This window comes from Sceloporus occidentalis, unplaced genomic scaffold (genome assembly GCF_023333645.1).
Source record: "Sceloporus occidentalis isolate IW3139 unplaced genomic scaffold, rSceOcc1.0.p SCAF_234, whole genome shotgun sequence".
NCBI classification, from domain to species: Eukaryota; Metazoa; Chordata; class Lepidosauria; order Squamata; family Phrynosomatidae; genus Sceloporus; species Sceloporus occidentalis.
Window position 1 is genome coordinate 1,110,029 of NW_028317214.1, and position 20,902 is coordinate 1,130,930.

Genomic DNA, 20,902 nt, shown 5'->3' on the forward strand with positions numbered 1-20,902 from the left:
TTAAATTCATTACTAATCCATGTCAAAAACGTGCAAACTGAAACATAGCCAACTATGTTAAATGTCATCATTTATTTATTCACTAAATTGCAAATGATATTTCATGTTCCTTTCATCATTACATTTCTCTCATGTAATTAGTATGATACTACTAATGATATTACTACTAATAATGTAACTGCTATTCAAGTACTGCATAAGAAAATTTCCGGATCATGTTCACCACCACGTTGTGCTTTAACGTTAAGGGCGTGCATATACATTTTAATTTTATTTAGAAAAGTTTGTCTTGTGGAAGCTGAGATCTATGTCAGAATGTGATACAGGTGACATTATCCAATCAATTTAATTATTAATAGTGTAGTCAGTTTCTCTTCCTGAAGTTCTGTTCTTTCACTTCATTCTTATTAAGACCACCTGATCTGATAAGAGCATTAATAATAAGGGATAGATAACTTAATGGAGACTAATAATCATTCAGATCTTGCGCATGTGCTACACAGACAACTATATATTCTAAAATAGTTTTTCAACTGGATATAAAATAGAGAGGACAATGTTAACTTAAAAAATAGAATTTCAGATTATATTATTTGTTTTGCAAGTCTGTGTAATGTTCATTATGTTTTTATCCTTTTTAGTAAAAAAACAACCTAATTGACTGACTTATTTTAGCACACCAAGTGCATGGAACCTGATATGTTTCCAGCAGAGTTCCTTCATTTATGTGTGTGATATCTGGCTTTTCTGGTTATGTCTCAACCCGGGACAATAAAATTGTTCCCTCAACTAGGACAAACTGCCAGAATTCCACTTCTCGTAAGAGATTACATGGCATGTTTATTTTTTGGTTTATCATAGTTAAATTTCTGTTAAAAATATCTACAGTTTGTCTGTCAAAGTTGTAATTGTCTTGAAGATACCCAGTTTAAAAATAAAGGACTATCTAACCAAGGATTTAGGCTAGCAGTCTGGGTGTTAATGAGAAGTGACCAGTGTTACTAGACATTAATTACTAAATGTGATTAACTTTTTCTTCTTCTTCTTCTTCTAAAGGGCTTATCGTTGGAGTAATTTTAAGATATGGCATACCTTCTACCAGCAGCTATGAGAAAGCAGTCACTTGCTCTGAAGAAAAAAAGGCGTTTACGACACTGCTCGTCAATGTTAGCGGGAAATTCTTTGAATACACTTTGAAGGGCGAAATTAGCCCTGGGAAGATCAATAACGTGGAACAGAATGATATGCTGAGAAAAGTAAGTTAAAGCATATTTATTTGTAAACCTTTCAGGGTGAATTCAAACAGTCTAAACTCCCATTACTATTTTATTAAGATCCCGGCTGGCGCTATCCTTCAGACTAATGACATCACAGATGCATTAGTATGCCTTGCCTGTTCTATCCTGTAGAATTGGGGAGAACTAAATGTTAATTTTAATGTAGTACATGCTTATTACTTTCACCTGAAAAATACATCCACCCCAAATGAGGTTTATGATATTGGTTTAGCCACTGGAGTTAATGGCTGACCTTACCCGGTGAGATCATACTGGCCTTAACACTCACTGAATAAATTAGACGACTGAGTATTGCTGTTAATGTTGGACTGAAACGTGGCACGTGTTTACTCAAATATTGAAACAAGATCCACCACGCATAAAAAACGAATACAAGTGGCCACCGTTTAACTGGCTCTTTGCTTGAATTTGTGTGTTTGCGGATGGTTTGTAAACTGTGAACTGACTATTACTAAACATGAGTTTATTTGTGATTTTTAGGAAACACTTGAGCAGAGCTTATTTTGAAGGACTTGAGCTTCTAAATACTAATGATTTTTGCTTTGCCCTTGGCAAGTGTTGTTGGGATTTGCAGAACATTTCTTACAAAGTGGACCTGCTCAAAGCGTATCCAAAGAAATTCCCAGTGTAGCAGGATCTCGATGGCTTTGCAGTAAACTTATCATGTTCTTAAAATCATTTACCTCTTTCCTGTCGTATTATATCAGACATCATTCTATCCACTGTAGACTGCTCGGTGTGTTGAGACTCTGAATCAGAACAAGTTTTAACCAGCTCGGAGCCAGACTGGAGTCTTATTATTATTATTACTGTCACGCAATGCCATCCTAGTATTATACCGTATTTGCTCGATTATAAGACGACCCCCCAAAATCTGAATATTAATTTATGAAAAAAAAAGAAAAAGCCTGAATATAAGACGACCCTATAGGAAAAAAGTTTTACCAGTAAATGTTAATTCATGTAAACTATGTGAACTATTTTTTCCCTGTCATACAGTGGCAGTACGACTGGGTAATGTTCTCTCCTGTGGACAAGATGCTTAAAAGAATAGAAAGGGTTAAGTCACGGAGAACTCCTCCTACTTACCCATAAAACCCGGCTTCCCCTGAACAGCCCCAGTTTTCTTCTTGTCCCGTACAGGGACGGACTTGACGCTTTGCTGGGGAATTTTCCCCGAAGATCAGAAGTCTGGTGAGGCACACGGGTTCTTGCCTGGGGGTTTGCAGCCTCCGATTGCTCCCCGGGTGGTGAGCAGAGCGAGGTCCCCTCCGTAACGATGGACGTTACGGAGGGTTGTGTTGGAGTTTCTTTTCTTCGCGGCTGGCAGAGGAGCATGCGCAATAGGTGGAACGCACGCCCGGGTGGCGTTGCGTTCCACCGAAGATCCGATCGCGCTACTGAGCATGAATCGGATCTTCTGGAGGGCGCCAAATTCAAACCTTATAAAGGTTGTTTTTTTCGTTCCTGTCTGTCTGCATGGGCATTTCTCAGCACAGGATTCCGTGTCACCAGCCCCCCCACACGGTTCTGAGGATTTGGAGGTAAGATTATTTTATCTTTTTCTTCAATATTCTCTTCCTCCAGAAGATAGATAGATAGATAGATAGATATAGATATAGATATAGAGATATATATATATATATATATATATATATATATATATATATATATATATATATATATATATATATATATAAAAACTAAATAAATAAAAAATAAAAAATTATATATTTTTTTATTTTATTTATTAAGCATGTGGCTTGCTCTGAGTGTTCTACTCCTCTGCCAGATGGATGCAGAAAAAAGATGTGTAATGCCTGCTCGGCAGAGCAACTCACTAAAGACAAACAAAAGGACTTGCAATCCTTCCTGGAATGTTTCAGGAAAACCTAGCATCCAGGTCTCTGCAGCTCAAGCTCAGTCGAGGGTTCCGGGTAAATCTGCCCGTAAACGCAGGAGATCCCGGTCTTCCTCCAGATCAGATCTCTCATCAGGAGAAATTCTGCAATCTTCTGACTCCTCTACCTCGTTCAGTTCTGAGGACGAAGCGGTTTTTCCTCCCCAGGAGCTTCGCAGATTCACTAAGGAGGTGACTCGCATGTTATCAGACAAAGAGCTGGATAAAATCAAGGGTTTTCCTATACTTCCCAAGTTGAGACAGCTAATGGAAAGAGAATGGAATACCCAGGGAAGAACCCCCCAAGGAGGACGTCCACATAGCCCAGCTGTCGAAAAAGACGACCACTCCCATTGGAGGTGTCTCAGGGCTGAAGGACTCAATGGATAGAAGAGTCGAGACTTCTTGCCAGTGCATATTTCAGGCAGCAGGTGCGCAATGCAGAGCGGCAGTGGCCAGTACAGCAGTGTCTAGAGCACAGAGTTGTTGGATACAGGCCCTGGAAGACTGTTTGCCGGATGATCAAGATTCCGAAATCTCCAGACTACTAAAAATTTGCGATTATCCAACTGTTTTCTTACAGATTCCTCTCAAGAGTTGGTGAAGATATCCGCTAAGAATAAGGGGTTATCGTCTGTGGCTCGTAGAGCCTTATGGTTGAGATCCTGGACAGCGGATTCCGCCTCCAAAGCATCTCTATGTGACTTGCCTTTTGAGGGGAGTAAATTGTTCGGAGCGCCATTGGAAGATTTAATCAAACAAATGTCGGAGACCAAGAGGGCTCTTCCTCAGGATAGACGTCCTAGATGGAATAGGAGATATCCGTACAACCAGGGCTTTCCAGACGTCTTCCAAATCGCAGAATTTTCGGAATTTGTACGGAAAGAGAAAGTTCCAGGACCGTCCCAAAAAACAAGAGAAAAGAAAGTTCTGACAAAGTGGGAGGAAGGCTGCAGCAGTTCAAGCATATTTGGGAACAGACTACACACAACAGTTGGATTCGGAAAATCGTTTCAGAGGGGTACAGGATCGGTTTCTTCTCCCTTCCAGAAGTCAGTTCCTGATCTCTTCATATCCTTCCTCAGTGAAAAATTTAGCTCTACATTTGGCGAGCCTATCTCTCGTATCAAAAGGGGTATAGAGAGAGTTCCGATTTCTCAACGCTTCCAAGGAGTCTATTCCAGACTGTTTCTAGTCCCAAAGCCGGACGGATCCTTTCGACCCGTTTTGGATCTAAAAGAGTCAACAGCTGCATCCAGTATCGCCCCTTTCGTATGGAGAAAATTTCTTCAGTCACCCACCTTCTTCAGAAGGGAGACGTCATGGCTTCCTAGGACCTGTAGGATGCTTACCTTCACGTCCCAATTGCGGAGATTTCTAGAAAGTTTCTCCGGTTTGCAATCCGTATAAAAGGAAAAATTCATTTCCAGTTCAAGGCCCTTCCGTTAGGTCTGTCGTCGGCCCCAAGGATCTTCACAAAGATTTTGTGACCCTTGACGGCTTCTCTAAGAAAAAAAGGGATTTCCATCGTTCCTTACCTGGACGACTGGCTCATCAAGGCCGAATCTTCAAGGGGGCTCCGGGCGGATCTCGTCACCACAATGCGATTGCTGGAAGTGCACGGCTGGATTATCAGCCGCAGCAAATCCAACCTCAGACCTTCCACCAGGATCCAATTCTAGAGGTGGATTCGATTTCCCAACGTATGTTTCTTCCTTCCGAAAAGTCAGGAAAATCATGAGACAGGTCAGATCGCTTCAATTACATCCGACTTGCTCTATCAGGAAGGCCATGAGCGTCTTAGGTCTACTGACAGCCTCCATCCCAGCAGTCAGGTGGGCAAGATCTCACCTAAGTCCCCTTCAGTAGGATATTCTTCAGGGTTGGTCCAGGCGAGAGGACGACCTAGACCGGGACATAACTATCTCGAGTCAGGTCTTATCCCAACTTTCCTGGTGGAGGACCTCTTCTCATCTTTCAGAAGGCCTTTCTTTTCGTCCTCGCAATTGGATAACTCTTACCAGGGATGCTTCCGGTATCGGTTGGGGCGCCCATTTAAGTTATCACTTCAGGCAAGGAATCTGGTCTCCGGAAGATTCGCTTCGTTCGTCCAACTACCGGGAACTAAGCGGTTCTTCAAGCACTAGTAGCCTTCAGGCCCCAATTGGAAGGTCGTTCCGTGAAGATTCAGTCAGACAACGCTACAACAGTGACATATGGAAACAAACAAGGGGGTACACGAGTAAGTTCTTTATTCGACCATAATGAGTTGGGCCCAGCTTCAGCTGGAAGACTTATCGGCTACCCACATAAGAGGCTGCGACAATTGCATTGCAGACGATCTAAGCAGGCTAAGATGGTCTCAAGCAGAGTGGTCCTTGACCGAAAGAACCTTCACCTCCCTGGTTTCAAGATTTGATGGCCTCCAGGCGAAACAGGAAGGTACCGATTTTTGCCTCAATCAACAGGCAGGATTCGCCCGACTTCCTGGATGGTCTGTCAATCAAGTGGAACTTCCATCTGGGATACGTGTTTCCGCCTGTCGCATTAATTCCCCGTGTCCTCCAGAAGATTCGCTCGGACAGGGCTCGGGTATTAGCCGTTGTCCCTTACTGGCCGAACCGCAGTTGGTTCTCCCTCCTAAGTCAACTGAGTCTAATTTATTGGGAACTACCTCCCTCGGATCAATTGTTGGATGGCGGCAATCTTCGTCCAGATCATCTCCAGATGTTCAAGTTGACGGCCTGGCTACTGCAAGGATGATTCTTCGTTATCAGGGTGTTACGGAGGATCTTTCTGACTTGCTGTTACGATCTGTCCGGGGCTCTACTTCAAAAATGTATTTTCGTGTCTGGAAGAAGTTCCTGCTCTGGTATGTCGCTAGGGATGTTTCGGTTTTTCCTCCTTCCATTTTTATGTTTTTAAAAGATGGTTTTTCTACGGGCCTTAGTGTCTCGACCCTAAAGGGTCAGATATCGGCTCTAAGTAATTTTCTTTTTTCTTGAAGACCTGGCTTCTCATGTACTGGTTAGACGTTTTTTTAAGGCCATTACAATTCAACGTCCTCCGAGAAGGACTCCCTTCCCGTCATGGGATCTTACCGTAGTTCTTAACGCCCTATGCTCTGCTCCGTTTGAACCTATGGTACAAGTGTCGTTGAAACTCCTCTCATTAAAGAGAGATTACGCCTACAGCCCTCCTTTCTTCCGAAGGTTTTGTCAAAGTCCACTATTAATCAGCCCTTGGTGCTTCCATCATTTTTTCCCGTCTCCTTCCTCTACGGATGAAGCTAAGTGGCATATGTTGAATGTTAAGAGGGCACTAGAGTTATATATTGCTAGGACTTCCTCCATCCGTTCCACCGACCAGCTTTTCGTTTCCTGGTATGGTCGTTCGGCGGGTAAGGCTGCCACTAGGCTACCTTGTCAAGATGGATCACGGAAACTATTCACATGGGCTACCATGTCTCTGACCTACCTTTGTTATCTCCGATCAAGGCCCACTCAACCAGGGCCATGTCTGCTTTTTGGGCTGAGAAGGCTTTCGCTTCACCAGAGGATATTTGCAGAGCAGCTACGTGGTCGTCTTTCAATACATTCGTATGTTCGTACGTTCGTCACTAACGGCTAGACGTCTTCTCATCCTCAGCAGTGGATTTTGGGCGTAAGGTGCTCCAAGCTGTTGTTTCCTAAGGAATTTATTGCCCCCCCCCATTTTTGGGGGGATCTTGTTACAGTTGTACTGCCACTGTATGACAGAAAAAATGGGAATTTTTTACTCACCGTGAATTCCTTTTTCCTTAATACAGTGGCAGTACGGATTTCCCTCCCTTTATTCCTAATAAATTATTTTTGCAAGCAGTTTTGTGTTTCTTGTTACTTACTGGGGCTGTTCAGGGGAAGCCGGGTTTTATGGGTAAGTAGGAGGAGTTCTCCGTGACTTAACCCTTTCTATTCTTTTAAGCATCTTGTCCACAGGAGAGAACACTACCCAGTCGTACTGCCACTGTATTAAGGAAAAAAGAATTTACGGTGAGTAAAAAATTCCCATTTTTTTTAAATAAAAGCTATGATTGAGAAAAATATTTTGTTTTTATTTCCTTTTTTCAACCTGCCCCCCCCAGTTATGCACATCTGCCCCCTGGCTTGCTACTCTGCTCCAGAAATGCCTTATACCCCCTATATGTCACTGTGCCCCATGATATGCCTTTTAACCCTCTAAATGCCACTGTGCCCCAGATATGCCTTTTGACCCCGTATGTGCCACTCTGCCTCCAGAATTGCCTTATACCCCTATATGCCACTCTGGCATTTAAGGGGTTAAAAGGCATATTATGGGGCAGAGTGGCATATAGGGAGGTATAAGGCATTTCAGGAGGCAGAGTGTCGTATAGAGGGTTAAAAGGCATTTCTGGAGGCAGAGTGGCATTAAGGGGGTTAAAAGGCATTTCACAGAGCACTCTGCCTCCAGAAATGCCTTATGCCCCCCCATTTAACACTCCCTCCCTCCTCCAAACACACGAAACTCCCTCCCTCCTCCAAACACACAACTTCTGTAGCTCTACACGCTGCCCGGACTAAGCTCCGGGGACTCGGAAACACCGGTAAATTGGGGGGGGCATAACACAGGAGGATCCAGGTTCCCTGCACCGCTGCGGGGGATCTGGATCTTAGTCTCAATCAGACCTAGTTGAGGTCTGATTATAAGATGACCCCCGATTATAAGACGAGGGGTATTTTTCAGAGCATTTGCTCTGGAAAAAACCTTGTCTTATAATCGAGCAAATACGGTATTAAAGAGGTCATGGAATTGTTAAAGGACTGTCCAAAAAGACGTGTAGGCAAGACAAAATATATGTATTTTGTTGGTAGCACCCCCCCCCCATCACAATGCCTGTATTTTTAAATGTGATATACCGTATTTGCTCGATTATAAGACGAGGTTTTTTCCAGAGCAAATGGCATATAGGGGTATAAGGCATATCATGGGGCAGAGGGGCATATAGGGGGTTAAAAGGCATATCATGGGGCACAGTGGCATATAGGAGGGTATAAGACATTTCTGGAGGCAGAGTGGCATATAGAGGGTTAAAAGGCACATCATGGGGCAGAGTGGCAAATAGGGGGGTATAAGGCATTTCTGGGGGCAGAGTGGCAAGCCTGGGGGCAGATATGCATAACTCTGGGGGCAGGTTGGCAAATAAAAGGAAATAAAATTATATATATATTTTTCTCAATCATAGATTTTATTAAATAAGAAAAAATAGTTTACATGAATTAATATTTACTAGTAAAACTTTTTTCCTATAGGGTAGTCTTATATTCAGGCTTTTTTTTTTTCCTAAATTAATATTTTGATTTTGGGGGGTCGTCTTATAATCGAGCAAATACGGTAATTTGCATTTGAGGTCATTCGACTTATGTAGCGATCTATCCAAACCATTCTATCACTCTATACAACTGCTGCAGCTTGCGGTGACTTATCGTATGCAAATTATTCTTTGACAGTGTTTTTTGGATGTGGACGTAAATATGTTGTTGTTAAAGTCTACCTGTTTCCTTCAAAGATACTGATACCTTCTGTTTGTGTTATAGAATTGCTGTCAAAACTGAATCATTATGTGGCAGCGTTATTTAAGCACCACAAAAACCCAGAGTGCGGTCATGTCCATTTTTTTGTCTTCAAGTCCCTTTTTATTTAAAATTTAAAACTTCCTAGTTGCCTTGGGTAGTTTTTAGGGTGTGTAGGCAAAACAAGATTGTGGTAAGACATGGACTTACATTGTAACTAAAAATAAATAGGAAATCAATGGGAGCTTCATTTTTTTTTTTAACCAAATGAAATAGATTTTGCATTATTATAAACGATAAATCGGGACTTTTTCCTTGTTATTATAAACCGTGGTCACGCTTAAAAAGATCTATCACGCTCTGACGGGGGAGAGTATGAATCAGTACACAGTCTAAACATCTGCTTCATTTGCCTATATGGTATCACTATCTTGGTTAATTAACCTTCACCTGGCTACTGACATCCTAGTTTCAATGAATAAATCAGGTAATTGAAATCACTCACTACATAAGGAAAGCATTGTTGATTTTCAATTATTTTACAAATAACATTTCCTAATTAAAATACATTGTGTTTACCAACCCTTGAAATTATTTTCACACTATAAATGTAATTCCCAGAGTAGACCAATAAGTGTTACAAGAGTCTTAAAATGTATCACAAGGAAGCATTTTATTCTATTGCGCTCATCAGAATATAATTACGGTACAATGCTTTGTGCATCCCAGCTGCCATTAAAATCCTCTTGCTCAGCACTTAATCATCAAAATGTAGATTGCAGAGACACGTCTCAAGAAGGCAATTTCTACATAAAAATATTCAAATTCTAAAATCGCTTGTCGTGGTAAAGTATTTTTGTGACTATTAAATATGATGTACAATATGATATTTAAAAAGTATGCTCACATAGGTTGCTTTAAATGTTATCTTTTCTTTACCAGCTAATTATGACTTATCCCAAGGAATATTCACTGGAGATCTATAGCAATTTTTGTAAATAGCTGGTGTTATATTGGTAGTAGAACAGGAATATTTCAAATATTGTGAATTAAAAACTATATTAAATAAAATAAAAATGGCTGTAGGTGCACATTGACAAAGGGGTTTGTGTACCCCGAAACGTTTGCTTCCGCCTTGTCCGTCATCACACTTATTACATGTGTGGATTCACTTGCAACATTCCTGGAGTGTTGTGTTTTTGTTTTCTAATGCAAAGAGTGCTTTTTTTTTTTTTTTTTTTGCTTCTGCAGTGTGTGTATATAATCCTTTCTTATATACTTTACACACATTTCTGATTAGTATATGGTAGTCTTCTGATGCATATAGGCATTAATTTGCATTTTGTAATGTGGCAAGTCATCATCAGTAATTTTTCTGTAGCTTTACCCAGATTTGACATCATATCCTACCACTCTACATAATAATGAAAAATATGTGCCATGGTTTGGTTTAACTGTTTTTAAATAGTTCAGGAAAATAGTAGACTTGCTTGTGAAAACTTTTTTTTTTTTCTGGTATTTATTTTTTTAAAGAAAAAATGTGTGGTGCTTGCTTGTCTGCCTCTGATAATCATGTCTATTCTATTTCTTTGGTCTACAGTTGACCTTTGACCCCGAAGTCTTCTTCAACATCTTATTGCCACCTATTATCTTCCATGCAGGATACAGTTTGAAAAAGGTAAACCGTAATTGTAACAATTCAAACAAAGTTCTTTGGAAACTCTTTGTTTATAATGCTATAAAATAAAATTCAAGCTTTTACATTTTTTTTTTTAAAAAAATGCATATATTTCAAGGAAACGTAAGTCCTTGGAATTCATTATTTTGTGCAGTTAGTTGTTGTGGACTATTGGATTGATTGTACATAGAAAGTCTCTTGGCATAGGCTGTACTGTTGCCCTGGCCATGGTATAAATTAAATAGCACTATTATAAACAATCATTGATTTATTTAATTATTTTACATACTATTTGATTGCTGACGACTAAACTTTACTAATCTGCCATCTGTACACCTATCCTATTACTGATAAAATCTGCTTTATTCATAATATTAAATACTCAAAGTACCGATTCGAAAAATGCATCTAAATAACACGACGTAATAAGATTCCATCTCTTTGAAAAAGACAGAAAGAGGGATCTTCTTTTTCTGTCCCTTCCCATTCCTGTTAATGTCTTATAAAGTAGAGGTTACTCTATCTTGTCAGAAGCTCTTAGGCATTTTCAATACCAATTTCTCTTCTGGAAGATTGCAGCTCCTTCTGGCTGCAGGTTGTGTGAAATTGTAGACCTGCATAGTAACTCCCTGCAGTCCATTTATTGAAATAAACTCTAATAATAATATAAAGATGTAGCTGATTGAAAAAAACATTAGCCTGTATGAATTTAGGTTAACAAACAGGTAGGAAAGTGTTCAGTGTTAAAGTATCCATAGAAAATGCCAATACTTCATAAGCAAGCTATTTTGTACAAGACACAATCGGCTACAATATTCCTATGATTCAATAATGACACATAACAATGTTCCAGTGCCATTTATAAACGTTTTTCGACGAACTTCAGGAAATAGAGGATGCGCAAAATCATACTTTTATATACAAATACCCTATTTTAAGTTTGTTGTCATCATAATGAAGTGTTTAATTATACAAGGAGAGAACGGATTCTAATTTCTTTGCAGGCGCCATAAAGACCTTTTTAGAAACCCTGTAGACGTTTAGTTGTTGCTGTTGTGCACAGTTTCAAATAAGCTTTAATTCGTATTTTTCAGAAAATTCCCGGCATCCCTTAAAGTAGTTATAAACAAATGTGCCACCTAATCTTTCTTTCTTTGTTATTATTTGTTTCTAGTAAACTAGTAGATTGGGACCATGAGAAGTTTTGGCAAACCGGTTTTACATTCCTTCCAGGCATGGGTGTAGGAACCGGGGGGGACAGATCCCCCCCCCCCAGTAACTCATGCGGGGGGGACCGATAATGAAGAAATCCCCCCCCCAGGGCCGTAGGACACCCCCCCCCCCCAAAATAGAAACGCAGCAAATGCGGCCCTCGAGACCTCGAGGTGCGGCCCGCGTAAGATCGGTTGCCCTGGCTGCCGATCTTACGCCGGCCGCACCTCGAGCCCTGCTACTTTCCTGTGGGAGGGTCTTCTATACTGCACAGAGGAAGCGGAACCCAGCAGAGTTCACGTGACATCACATCACATCCTGCTTCCTCTGTGAAGTACCAGAGAACGCAGAGGGAGGCCGCGCCTTCTGAAGTCTGTGAGTGGCATTGAGGAGCTGCAGTGCAGGTAAGGGGGTGGGGAGGGTGTTTGAATCAGTATGCGTGATTGAGGGAATGAATCTGTGAATGAATGAATATATGAATGTGTGTGTGTGATAGCATGGATGTGTAAGTGCTGGAACCTAGGCATGATGGGACTGTGATTGCTGTTAGCAATCACACTCCTATCATGCCAAGTCAGCCAGTACATACTGAAACCTAGCTAGCTGCCCCCCTTGTGTATTGATGCTGCCAGCAATATGGGGTCTGCACATCACTTACAGCCACCCTTTACCAGCATGTACTGGCTGCCTTGGTATGATAGGAGTGTGATTGCTGTTAGCATGCCAAGTCATATTGCTATTTTTTTTGTCCAATTGTGGTGTGTTACCTACTTTTATTAAAAATGTGAGTTTTTATTATTATTTTTAAAGGTGGGGGGTCATTTTCGGTTTTGGCTAAGTGAACTGTGAATGTTTTGGTCCAGAATTTTCATTTTGGTGCATCCCTAGAATAAATAGAACTATTTCATTTTTAATTATCCTGAGTCCTGAATTTGTAGTCACAAAACATTCTAGGTCCAGAAATCAGTAAGAGGAAAAGTAAAGGTTTTGTGTCATTTACTTTATTTTAATATGCATATTTTATTAAAGGCCATATTTTCTCACAGTGAAAAGTGAGTGCGGTCCGCGCACGTATACAATTCTGATGAAGTGGCCCACTGCAGAAAAAACTTGGACACCCCTGGGGTAGACAGTGAGAAGGGAGGGTAGGGAGAGGGTAGCTAGTGAGAAGGGGGGGTAGGGAGAAGGGGGGGTAGGGAGAGTGTAGCTAGTGTGAAGGGGCGGTAGGGAGAGGGTAGCTAGTGAGAAGGGGGCGATAGGGAGAGGGTAGCTAGTGAGAAGGGAGGGTAGGGAGAGGGTAGATAGTGTGAGAAGGGAGGGGGTAGATACTAAAAGTGTGAGAGGGGGTAGATAGTGTGAGAAGGGGGAGAGGGGGTAGATAGTGTGAGAGATGGGGAGAAAGTGGGGATCTGATGGGGGAAAATGCTGCCCCCCCCAGATTTTTAGGGGTTCCTACGCCCATGCTTTCAGGCTATACTAAAAGTCAAATAGTTGTTGATTCAGAACCATATTTACCTGGATCTAGATTTGACTGTTCTTAAGTCTGTTAGATTTCTTGAGAATATGAGCAGTTCTAGGCCAGTATTGGTCATGTGACTATCTCTAGGTAAGTGCACCTTGTCTTGATGCGTTGAGTTGATTTATCCACTGAACTGACTAATTTAACCCAATGTTTTGTTAGGTTTGCATTGCAACTCAAAGTTAACTGTTCCAAGTTTAGTGAGGTCCAGACTAGAATAACAAATTAGGCCCTGGAACTTTAAGGCTAGTTCCTGAAAAATCAAAGATGTGTGTGTGTGTGTGGCCTCAGGCTTCACTTTTCCAGCATTTGTCTACACACCAAGCTAGGTGGAGGCCATAGTAGACACTAATCCAGGTCTGGTTAGATGATGATGATGATGCACAATTTATAATCAAAATACTCACGTGGTTTAGGTTGCGGTTATGATCATTAAATCGATTGTAAGATATATATATATATATATATATATATATAGTACAGATAATATCAAGCTTGCGTTGTCCTAATCCTCCCTCAAAGTACATCGGATAAGTCCTTGCTGCAGGAGGTTATCAGTCTGTGGAGAGCAGGCACAGTTCCCAAGTTCCTAGTCATGCAAGAACACACCGTGAAGGGCATTGCTGCATACATAAAAATGCACAGTATAGCAGTTCCTGCATGCATCTTAGTGTATGAATCCAATCTTTCTTTTGCTGATTTAGTATGCATACGTATACCTACAAACACTTTATTCTAGATTTATAAAATTAGATTACGTTGGATCCCCCATATTGTTGGTTTTTTTTGTTTTGTTTTTTTTACTTAAACAGTTTCTTATATTTTTCTTGATGTAACTTACTGTGTTGTAGAGGCACAGCTTGATCTATAATGTGTGGTAGTACCATTGGATCGGTTTATTAAAAGGAATGGTAATGGTGTGGCCACATGATGTCACTCTAAGAAGATTGTAGTAAGACTCGCATTTGCAGAGCATTCTTCTGACTATAAAATGGCTTAACCAGGTAACCTGTACAATAATGATACAAAAACCCTTGGAATATAACTGAGCAAATATCACAATTAAAAACTGGATCTAGTGAGTTATTTTCATTGACAAGAATGCACACACAGTTTGATTTACTGCAAACTTGGGGGGGGTGCTCATTTTGCCACAATTGAAATTACTATCTCCTATACCTTAGTTTCAATAACAATGTTAATTTATATAGTCAATTAGACAATTAATCATTTTAAAAATATATATATATATGCCTATCAGTGGTATAGTAGTAATAGCAACTCCAGAGGCCAGGATATGCTTCAGTTAGATAGCTTTGAAATATACATCCCTGAAAATCTTGTACAGTAGGTTGAAATTAATTGCACAGTAAATTTAACATATCACTGCCATTATTATAAAGAAGCAAGTGTGTATTCCATCTGCTTGGCCAATTCTCTTACAAGTATACAGCCAGATTCTATTATTATTTCCAACTGATCAAGGAAAGCCCTAAACCATTGTAGCAGCTAAATGGCCCAGCCAAATCGCCAGCTGCTTATTAGGTATACATAAAAGTGATATCATGGAGATGACATGAGTTTTTATGGGCTCAACCAGTCTCTATCTCATGCAGGATTTTAGTAGTTCAGGCAGTCTGTACCTCTATGAAACCGGATGCTTTTGACAGCATATTGCAGCACCATCTTTGCTGATCCCATGTTAATGGGGTATGAATCAGACACCACTGATGGCACTGTGTCATCAGACCTTTAAATAAACTCATGTTGAGGGCCACAGGCCATGTGCAGTGTGTTGTATCCTTGATGAGTTACTGATTTCCAGTCTTTGTCCCTTTTTTTTCTTTGTTACAGAGGCATTTCTTCAGGAATATTGGATCCATTCTTGTCTATGCTTTCTTTGGTACAGCACTCTCGTGCTTCATTATAGGGTGAGTCACATACGCCGCTCATGACGCAATGGGTGATAAATGGCAGCCAGTTAAACAGCACGTTGCTTGTGCTTTGGAGATAAATGTACTGTGTCTGAGCCAAAGCCACAGACACTGCATTTATCTTTTAGATTATATGCTGTACCAGCAAACCAACATTACTCTATTATGTTTTTCTTTGCACTGACATCAAAACATTGAATTTTTTTTCATCGCAGAAGTAATCATAAAATTACAACTTAACTTGCATTGAACAAGTTTTTGGTTTTTTTAAATATACGTGCAAAGCTTTGAGGAGGTTAAATGAACATGTAGATATACAGCCAGCTGCTGTGGACTGCAACTCATTACAACTTTCTGGCTACACTTCTTTTTTTTTTTTTTTTTTTTCTGCTGGCTGTTCATAGGTTTCAAATATAATATTCATATTTCTGATATATTGTATGTGTTAAGATGTTTAAATAATCTGATCATGTTAGCATTTAAAGGGATAACAACTGCATTAAGCATAGAGTTGTGCATACAAAGGCTGAATAGGTTGGCATGATAAAAAAAAAAAAATTAATTGTAAGATTGCATTTGTAATTGTTGTATTCTGACACTACCTTTTTTTATGGGTCAGATCATAAGCCACGTGTATTTTTTTTTTTTCTGCTCTCTTCCAAATAAATGTGAAACATTTATTTTGATTCCTAACAGATACCACTTAACATGACAATATTCATTTATTTTTCATCACTCCCAAGAAGTACCATATTATGTCTGCATACCGCAGTTTTAAAGTCTGATACAAGTGAATGCTTGTGACATCTGAGATAAATCGGTGTATATGTACGGTGAACACTTACCTAATAGCATTTGTGTGCAAAGTGCAAGTATGGGGGTCTCCTAGCTGTGTAGTTGTCTGAGGGCGCTACACTGTTAATAAGCCTCTCAAGTTTCCCACGTAAATATAAGTACTCACGAGTTTCTGAGCGGTAGGGGATTCTCTTACTAAAATCAATGGTAACCGATCCTTGACACTTTAATAGAGCTTTCTCTTTGTCAACTCAAGAGGCAATAAATATATGCATTATAGTGAGCACAAATATAATAATTGCATGTTGAGAATTATGTCATTTCAAACTGTGCACCCAAATCGCTTTTATATGTGCTTTTAACATACTGTAACAAGTTTGTTCTGGACAACGGATATTCTTGTATAATCCTCCTAGAAATCTGATGTATGGAGTAGTGAAACTGATGGCACTTGTGGGACAACTGCATGGCAAATTTTACTACACCGACTGTCTGTTCTTTGGCGCCATAATCTCTGCGACTGATCCAGGTACCTGGATACATTTTGCTGTGCATATTGTGAAACAATCCAGCTGATCACCAATGCAATTCAACTATATTATTATGTTTCTTTTAAGTGACTGTCCTTGCAATATTTAATGATCTTCGAGCAGATGTGGATCTTTATGCTCTTCTGTTTGGTGAAAGTGTTCTTAATGATGCTGTGGCTATTGTGCTATCTTCGTAAGTACCTTTCTGTTGTATCATATTAAAAGCTAATATATATATAATGTGTGTGTTTTTAGACTTAAATGACTGAGAGGTTTCGTATTCTGCTATTCCTTGTTCCGTGTACTAGAATTAAGTGCTGTATTTGTGCCTTTTAATATGACATATTCTGTCTGAGACAATCTAGTGTGCCTGACAGCCCAATTTAAAGTAATGTGAGTAATTTAATGTGCATTCTTTAGGGAAAAACACACACAAACATACATACACTCTTACCATAGGTGGAAACTGCATATCTGCCGCAGCCCTTCACCTCCTTTGCCTGACAATTCTTACCGCTGATTAGTTGAACACATCTTCTGCACTGAATATAGCAAGGGGAAAGGCAATTGCATATGGTGAGATTGTGCTGAATCCTTCCATGTAGGGGGATACTACAAACATATAAATGGACCACAAAAAGTGGTCATAACTTTTACATGTGTTAACCAGAATGGAAGATTTGGGACCCGTCTCTATCTGATTAAAATGTTTCCCAAAATAGTTTTTCATGGTACAATCACTCCCTCTATTGCTTAAAAAAGCTAATGACCGTTCCAGTGGTGGGTTGACAAGGGACTGGTCACAGTGGGAGACCTGCTCCTGAATAATCGACCCTACTCCTTTCAACGACTGACTTCGTTGCACGGTATCCCTGCTGCTGAACTTTTTCGATACCGCCAAATTTCTCATTTCCTCAATCTTTTTCTTAAACGCTACCCTGACCATGTATCCACGTTTTACGAGCTGGCGAGCAGCCGCCCTCACAAATCCAGAGGTGCGATTTCCGATCTCTACAGCCATATTTTGGGGGTCAAATATCCATCACCGCCTTCATTTGAATGTCGCTGGGAGTCCGACCTGGATCAGCATCTCGACCCCTCTGATTGGGGGGAAATCTATGAGAATGTATGGAAGGTCACAGCTTGCACCCTAGTGCAGGAAAACTGCTTTAAGGTGTTGTCTCGCTGGCACCTTACTCCTTCCAGACTGCATCATATGTTCCCGACGCATTCTCCCCTCTGTTTTCGCGGATGCAACGCGACTGGGGCTCCGCTGCACATTTGGTGGACTTGCCCCCAAGATCACGCCTCTGTGGTCTCATTTCTTCAGTCTGCTGAGTGATGCCCTCGGGGAGCCTCTCCATCCAGAGCCTTGGTCGGCTCTTCTCTGCAGATGTTACCCTTTTGACACTTTGACGAAGCCAGCCCATCGTCTCATATTCCGAGTCTGTACAGCGGTCCGCCTCGCCATTGCCCAAGTGTGGAAATCGGGGACTCCTGAAATTCCTGCTGTGGAAGCAAAAATTTGGCACATGCTGAAGATGGAAAAAATCACGGCATACCTACATGACAAGTCACATCTTTTTCTTCTCACTTGGGAGCCGTGGCTGGAGAAGTTCGGAATGCCCTCTGCGGCCATTTCCTGGATCTGATGATGTGGTCCTCTACGGTGGACGTTTTCTGTTCGGTTAGCTGAGTCCTTGAGGTGTTATCACTACGTCTGGTCCCTTTTTTTTTTTTTTTTTTTTTTTTTTCCCCCTCTCCCCCCCCCCCCCTCCTTCTCCTTTTCCTCCTCCCTTCTTTATTATGTCTTTTTCTCGTCTTCTGACCCTACTCTCTTTTCCTCTATCTTTCTTTCTGTTGCTATTTTCCACTGATTTCTACAGCCCTGTCTCAGGTCTTCCTGTCTCGACACTCACTGAGCATTCCACATGCCTTTATGACCATCCTCCCACAGGCACCACCACCCGTGCCTGTTGACGTGAGGTGGCCCACTGTTTATGCCGGGGCTCATTTGTGTACATCCTCTATTGTGCTGAGATTGTTTGAACTGCTCTGTTCTGTGTTCTGTATTCGGTATGTTTTGTCTGTATTTGCTTTCCTCTGGAAATCATCTTTTCTTTTGACAAAATAAAAACTACTTTTCAAAAAAAAAAAAAAAAAAAAAAAAGCAGATTGTTTGTTTATATATTATTTATAACAGTCAAAGGAAATGTACATCTTAATCTTTGGGATGTATGGGCTTACAACCTTGCTGCTTTGCCAAGGCATGCATTTGGCTGGATAATGTGCTCTTCTAGATTCTCCAACACTCAAGAGCCGCTAAGAGCCCAGGAATAGTCCTGACGTGTCAGAACAGCTTGTTAAAGTTATGTTGTGGATAGCTGCTATGTTGCCATCCTCAATATGCATAGAAAAGGCCTTAAAAATAGCTCATAATGTGTACTGAACACCAGAGCAACAGGCCCTCACTGTAATGAGCGGATCTGTTGCATGGACTGTGGACATGTCCTAAGGCACAAGGATTTTGGCAAAGGGTCTATAGATTTAAGTGGGGTAGGTAGGTAATATGCCATGGAAATCCTAAAGAGTCATGCTCTGTCTTCACCACACTGTAGTAGGAAATCAATTCTCCAATATTGGTTAAAACAGGAACAGCCTGCCTTGGCTCTCTTTGAAGCAGTTATTTCATGTGTTTCCCATGGACTGGCTGGAATGCACCAACACATAGGAGCTTAATACAGAGACGTTCTTCAAGCTTTGCTTGTCTTTATATAAGAACGCTAGATGTAGATATTCACTGACAAATTAAACAAGCATTTCAAAATACCTTTTTTTGAGAAACAAGGGCATTGGATGATACTGTGAGGAGTTACGGGCCGACAATAGATTGAGGGCCAGATAAGGGGATGGAGATCTTGGGTAACATGGTTACACAACAAGGTTTTGTTTTCTTTTTTTTTTTATTTGTTTGGACATTGTTTAATTGCTTAAGCTTCACATGAGTGGGTGTTATGGCAGTGTGCGTAGGATGCCACTACTGACTGGGGACCCTAACTTTTGTAGTGATCTCATATACTTTGAACACAAACTTGGTGTGATATACAATCTAAATTTCAAACAGGTTAATTGTGATCATGCACTGCAGATTTTATATTCATTTGAAGTACTGTAGACAAGAGAACATGATGACATTATGCCAAGAGGACCTGGGCTCTTCTGCTTCTAATGAATTTTTATCTTGTATCCCTTTTCATTTATTTCTCTCTATATGGTTTTTGTAAAACAAAATACTGGAACATAAAGGGATCACATAGCTATCATATGCATTAACATGCTGATGATTGTTGGAGTGTATCTTTCATGAAATTTCACGACTTCAGAGTGTTTCCAAAATGTAGGCACAGGAGCCAACTTACTGAGTCACTGACACCGTAGCCCAACACACAAGTATTACTTTGCATTTTGATATGGATTAATGTGACATTCATGAATGGTATTGTTTATTAGGGGAAGGAGTTTGTGTGACATGATTATTACAAACCTGTAATATTTGTTACATCATGTTTTTTCTTTCCACAATCCCAGGTCTATTGTTGCTTACCAGCCCACAGGTGAGAGAAGCCATACATTCGACGCAGCTGCCTTTTTCAAATCTGTTGGAGTCTTTTTGGGGATTTTCAGTGGCTCGTTCGTTATGGGAGTTTGTACTGGAGTTGCAACAGCTCTGATATCCTTTTCGGTATTTGCATTTTACTACTATTTAACAAAAGGTAATCATCATAAACACTTGCATTCTCCCATCTGAGAGGGTATTTGACCTGAAATACAATTGTGTATACTGTACAGCCTGGAGACTGCTGTAATAGACAGTCATCCGTGTTGGCAATGGTTTTCAAGTAAACTTGTATTCCTCCTTTATTCATAGACCTTCATTAGACAGAGAATCAGGTTGGGTGATTAAAACTATTGTTTACCAGAAGGCGGTATGATAGTGAGTCAGGCTGTTTGTCTTGTAGACTGGGTTAATAAAACAGAGCTAGAAGACAAATTGCAGTTGCCTGAAAACGTTATATTACGCAAAAACTAGAACTGTGGGTTTTTTCACTGTTGTTTAAGGGGTGTGATTTTAGATAAAAACCTTTCCCATTTCTCAGTAACTTCACTGTGAAGGGCCAGCCTTAGTAAGCACAAGTTCTTTTGAAAACACATTCTTAATGTCATACTAGTATGAAAATAATAATATCAAATGTACATGTGTCTCACCAGCACAGTAATTGTCTGGCAGAAGTGAATACAAGAGTAATCGTGCATGCCTTGACAATAATGAACCAATCATGCCAATCATAGTAGGTGTTTTTTTTAGGGGTGGTGGACAGGTTGAGTTTATTGTGACCTTAATATATTCTGTTATAAAACATTTTTTTGAAAATATGAAGAAAATGCAAAATCAGTGTTTTCTTTAA

The 20,902-nt window shown here is 40.4% G+C and overlaps 1 protein-coding gene across 1 annotated transcript in view; it reads left to right on the top strand.

Annotated features, from left to right (window-relative positions):
• LOC149276577 (sodium/hydrogen exchanger 7-like) overlaps nucleotides 1-20,902 on the top strand; it is a 52,732-nt gene that overhangs the window by 20,469 nt on the left and 11,361 nt on the right. The window contains exons 2-7 of the mRNA XM_089503512.1: nucleotides 1,057-1,256; nucleotides 10,369-10,446; nucleotides 15,032-15,108; nucleotides 16,323-16,435; nucleotides 16,524-16,629; nucleotides 20,025-20,166. Of these exons, the coding sequence (XP_089359638.1) occupies nucleotides 1,057-1,256; nucleotides 10,369-10,446; nucleotides 15,032-15,108; nucleotides 16,323-16,435; nucleotides 16,524-16,629; nucleotides 20,025-20,166 (716 nt within the window). The remainder of the gene's footprint in view (nucleotides 1-1,056; nucleotides 1,257-10,368; nucleotides 10,447-15,031; nucleotides 15,109-16,322; nucleotides 16,436-16,523; nucleotides 16,630-20,024; nucleotides 20,167-20,902) is intronic.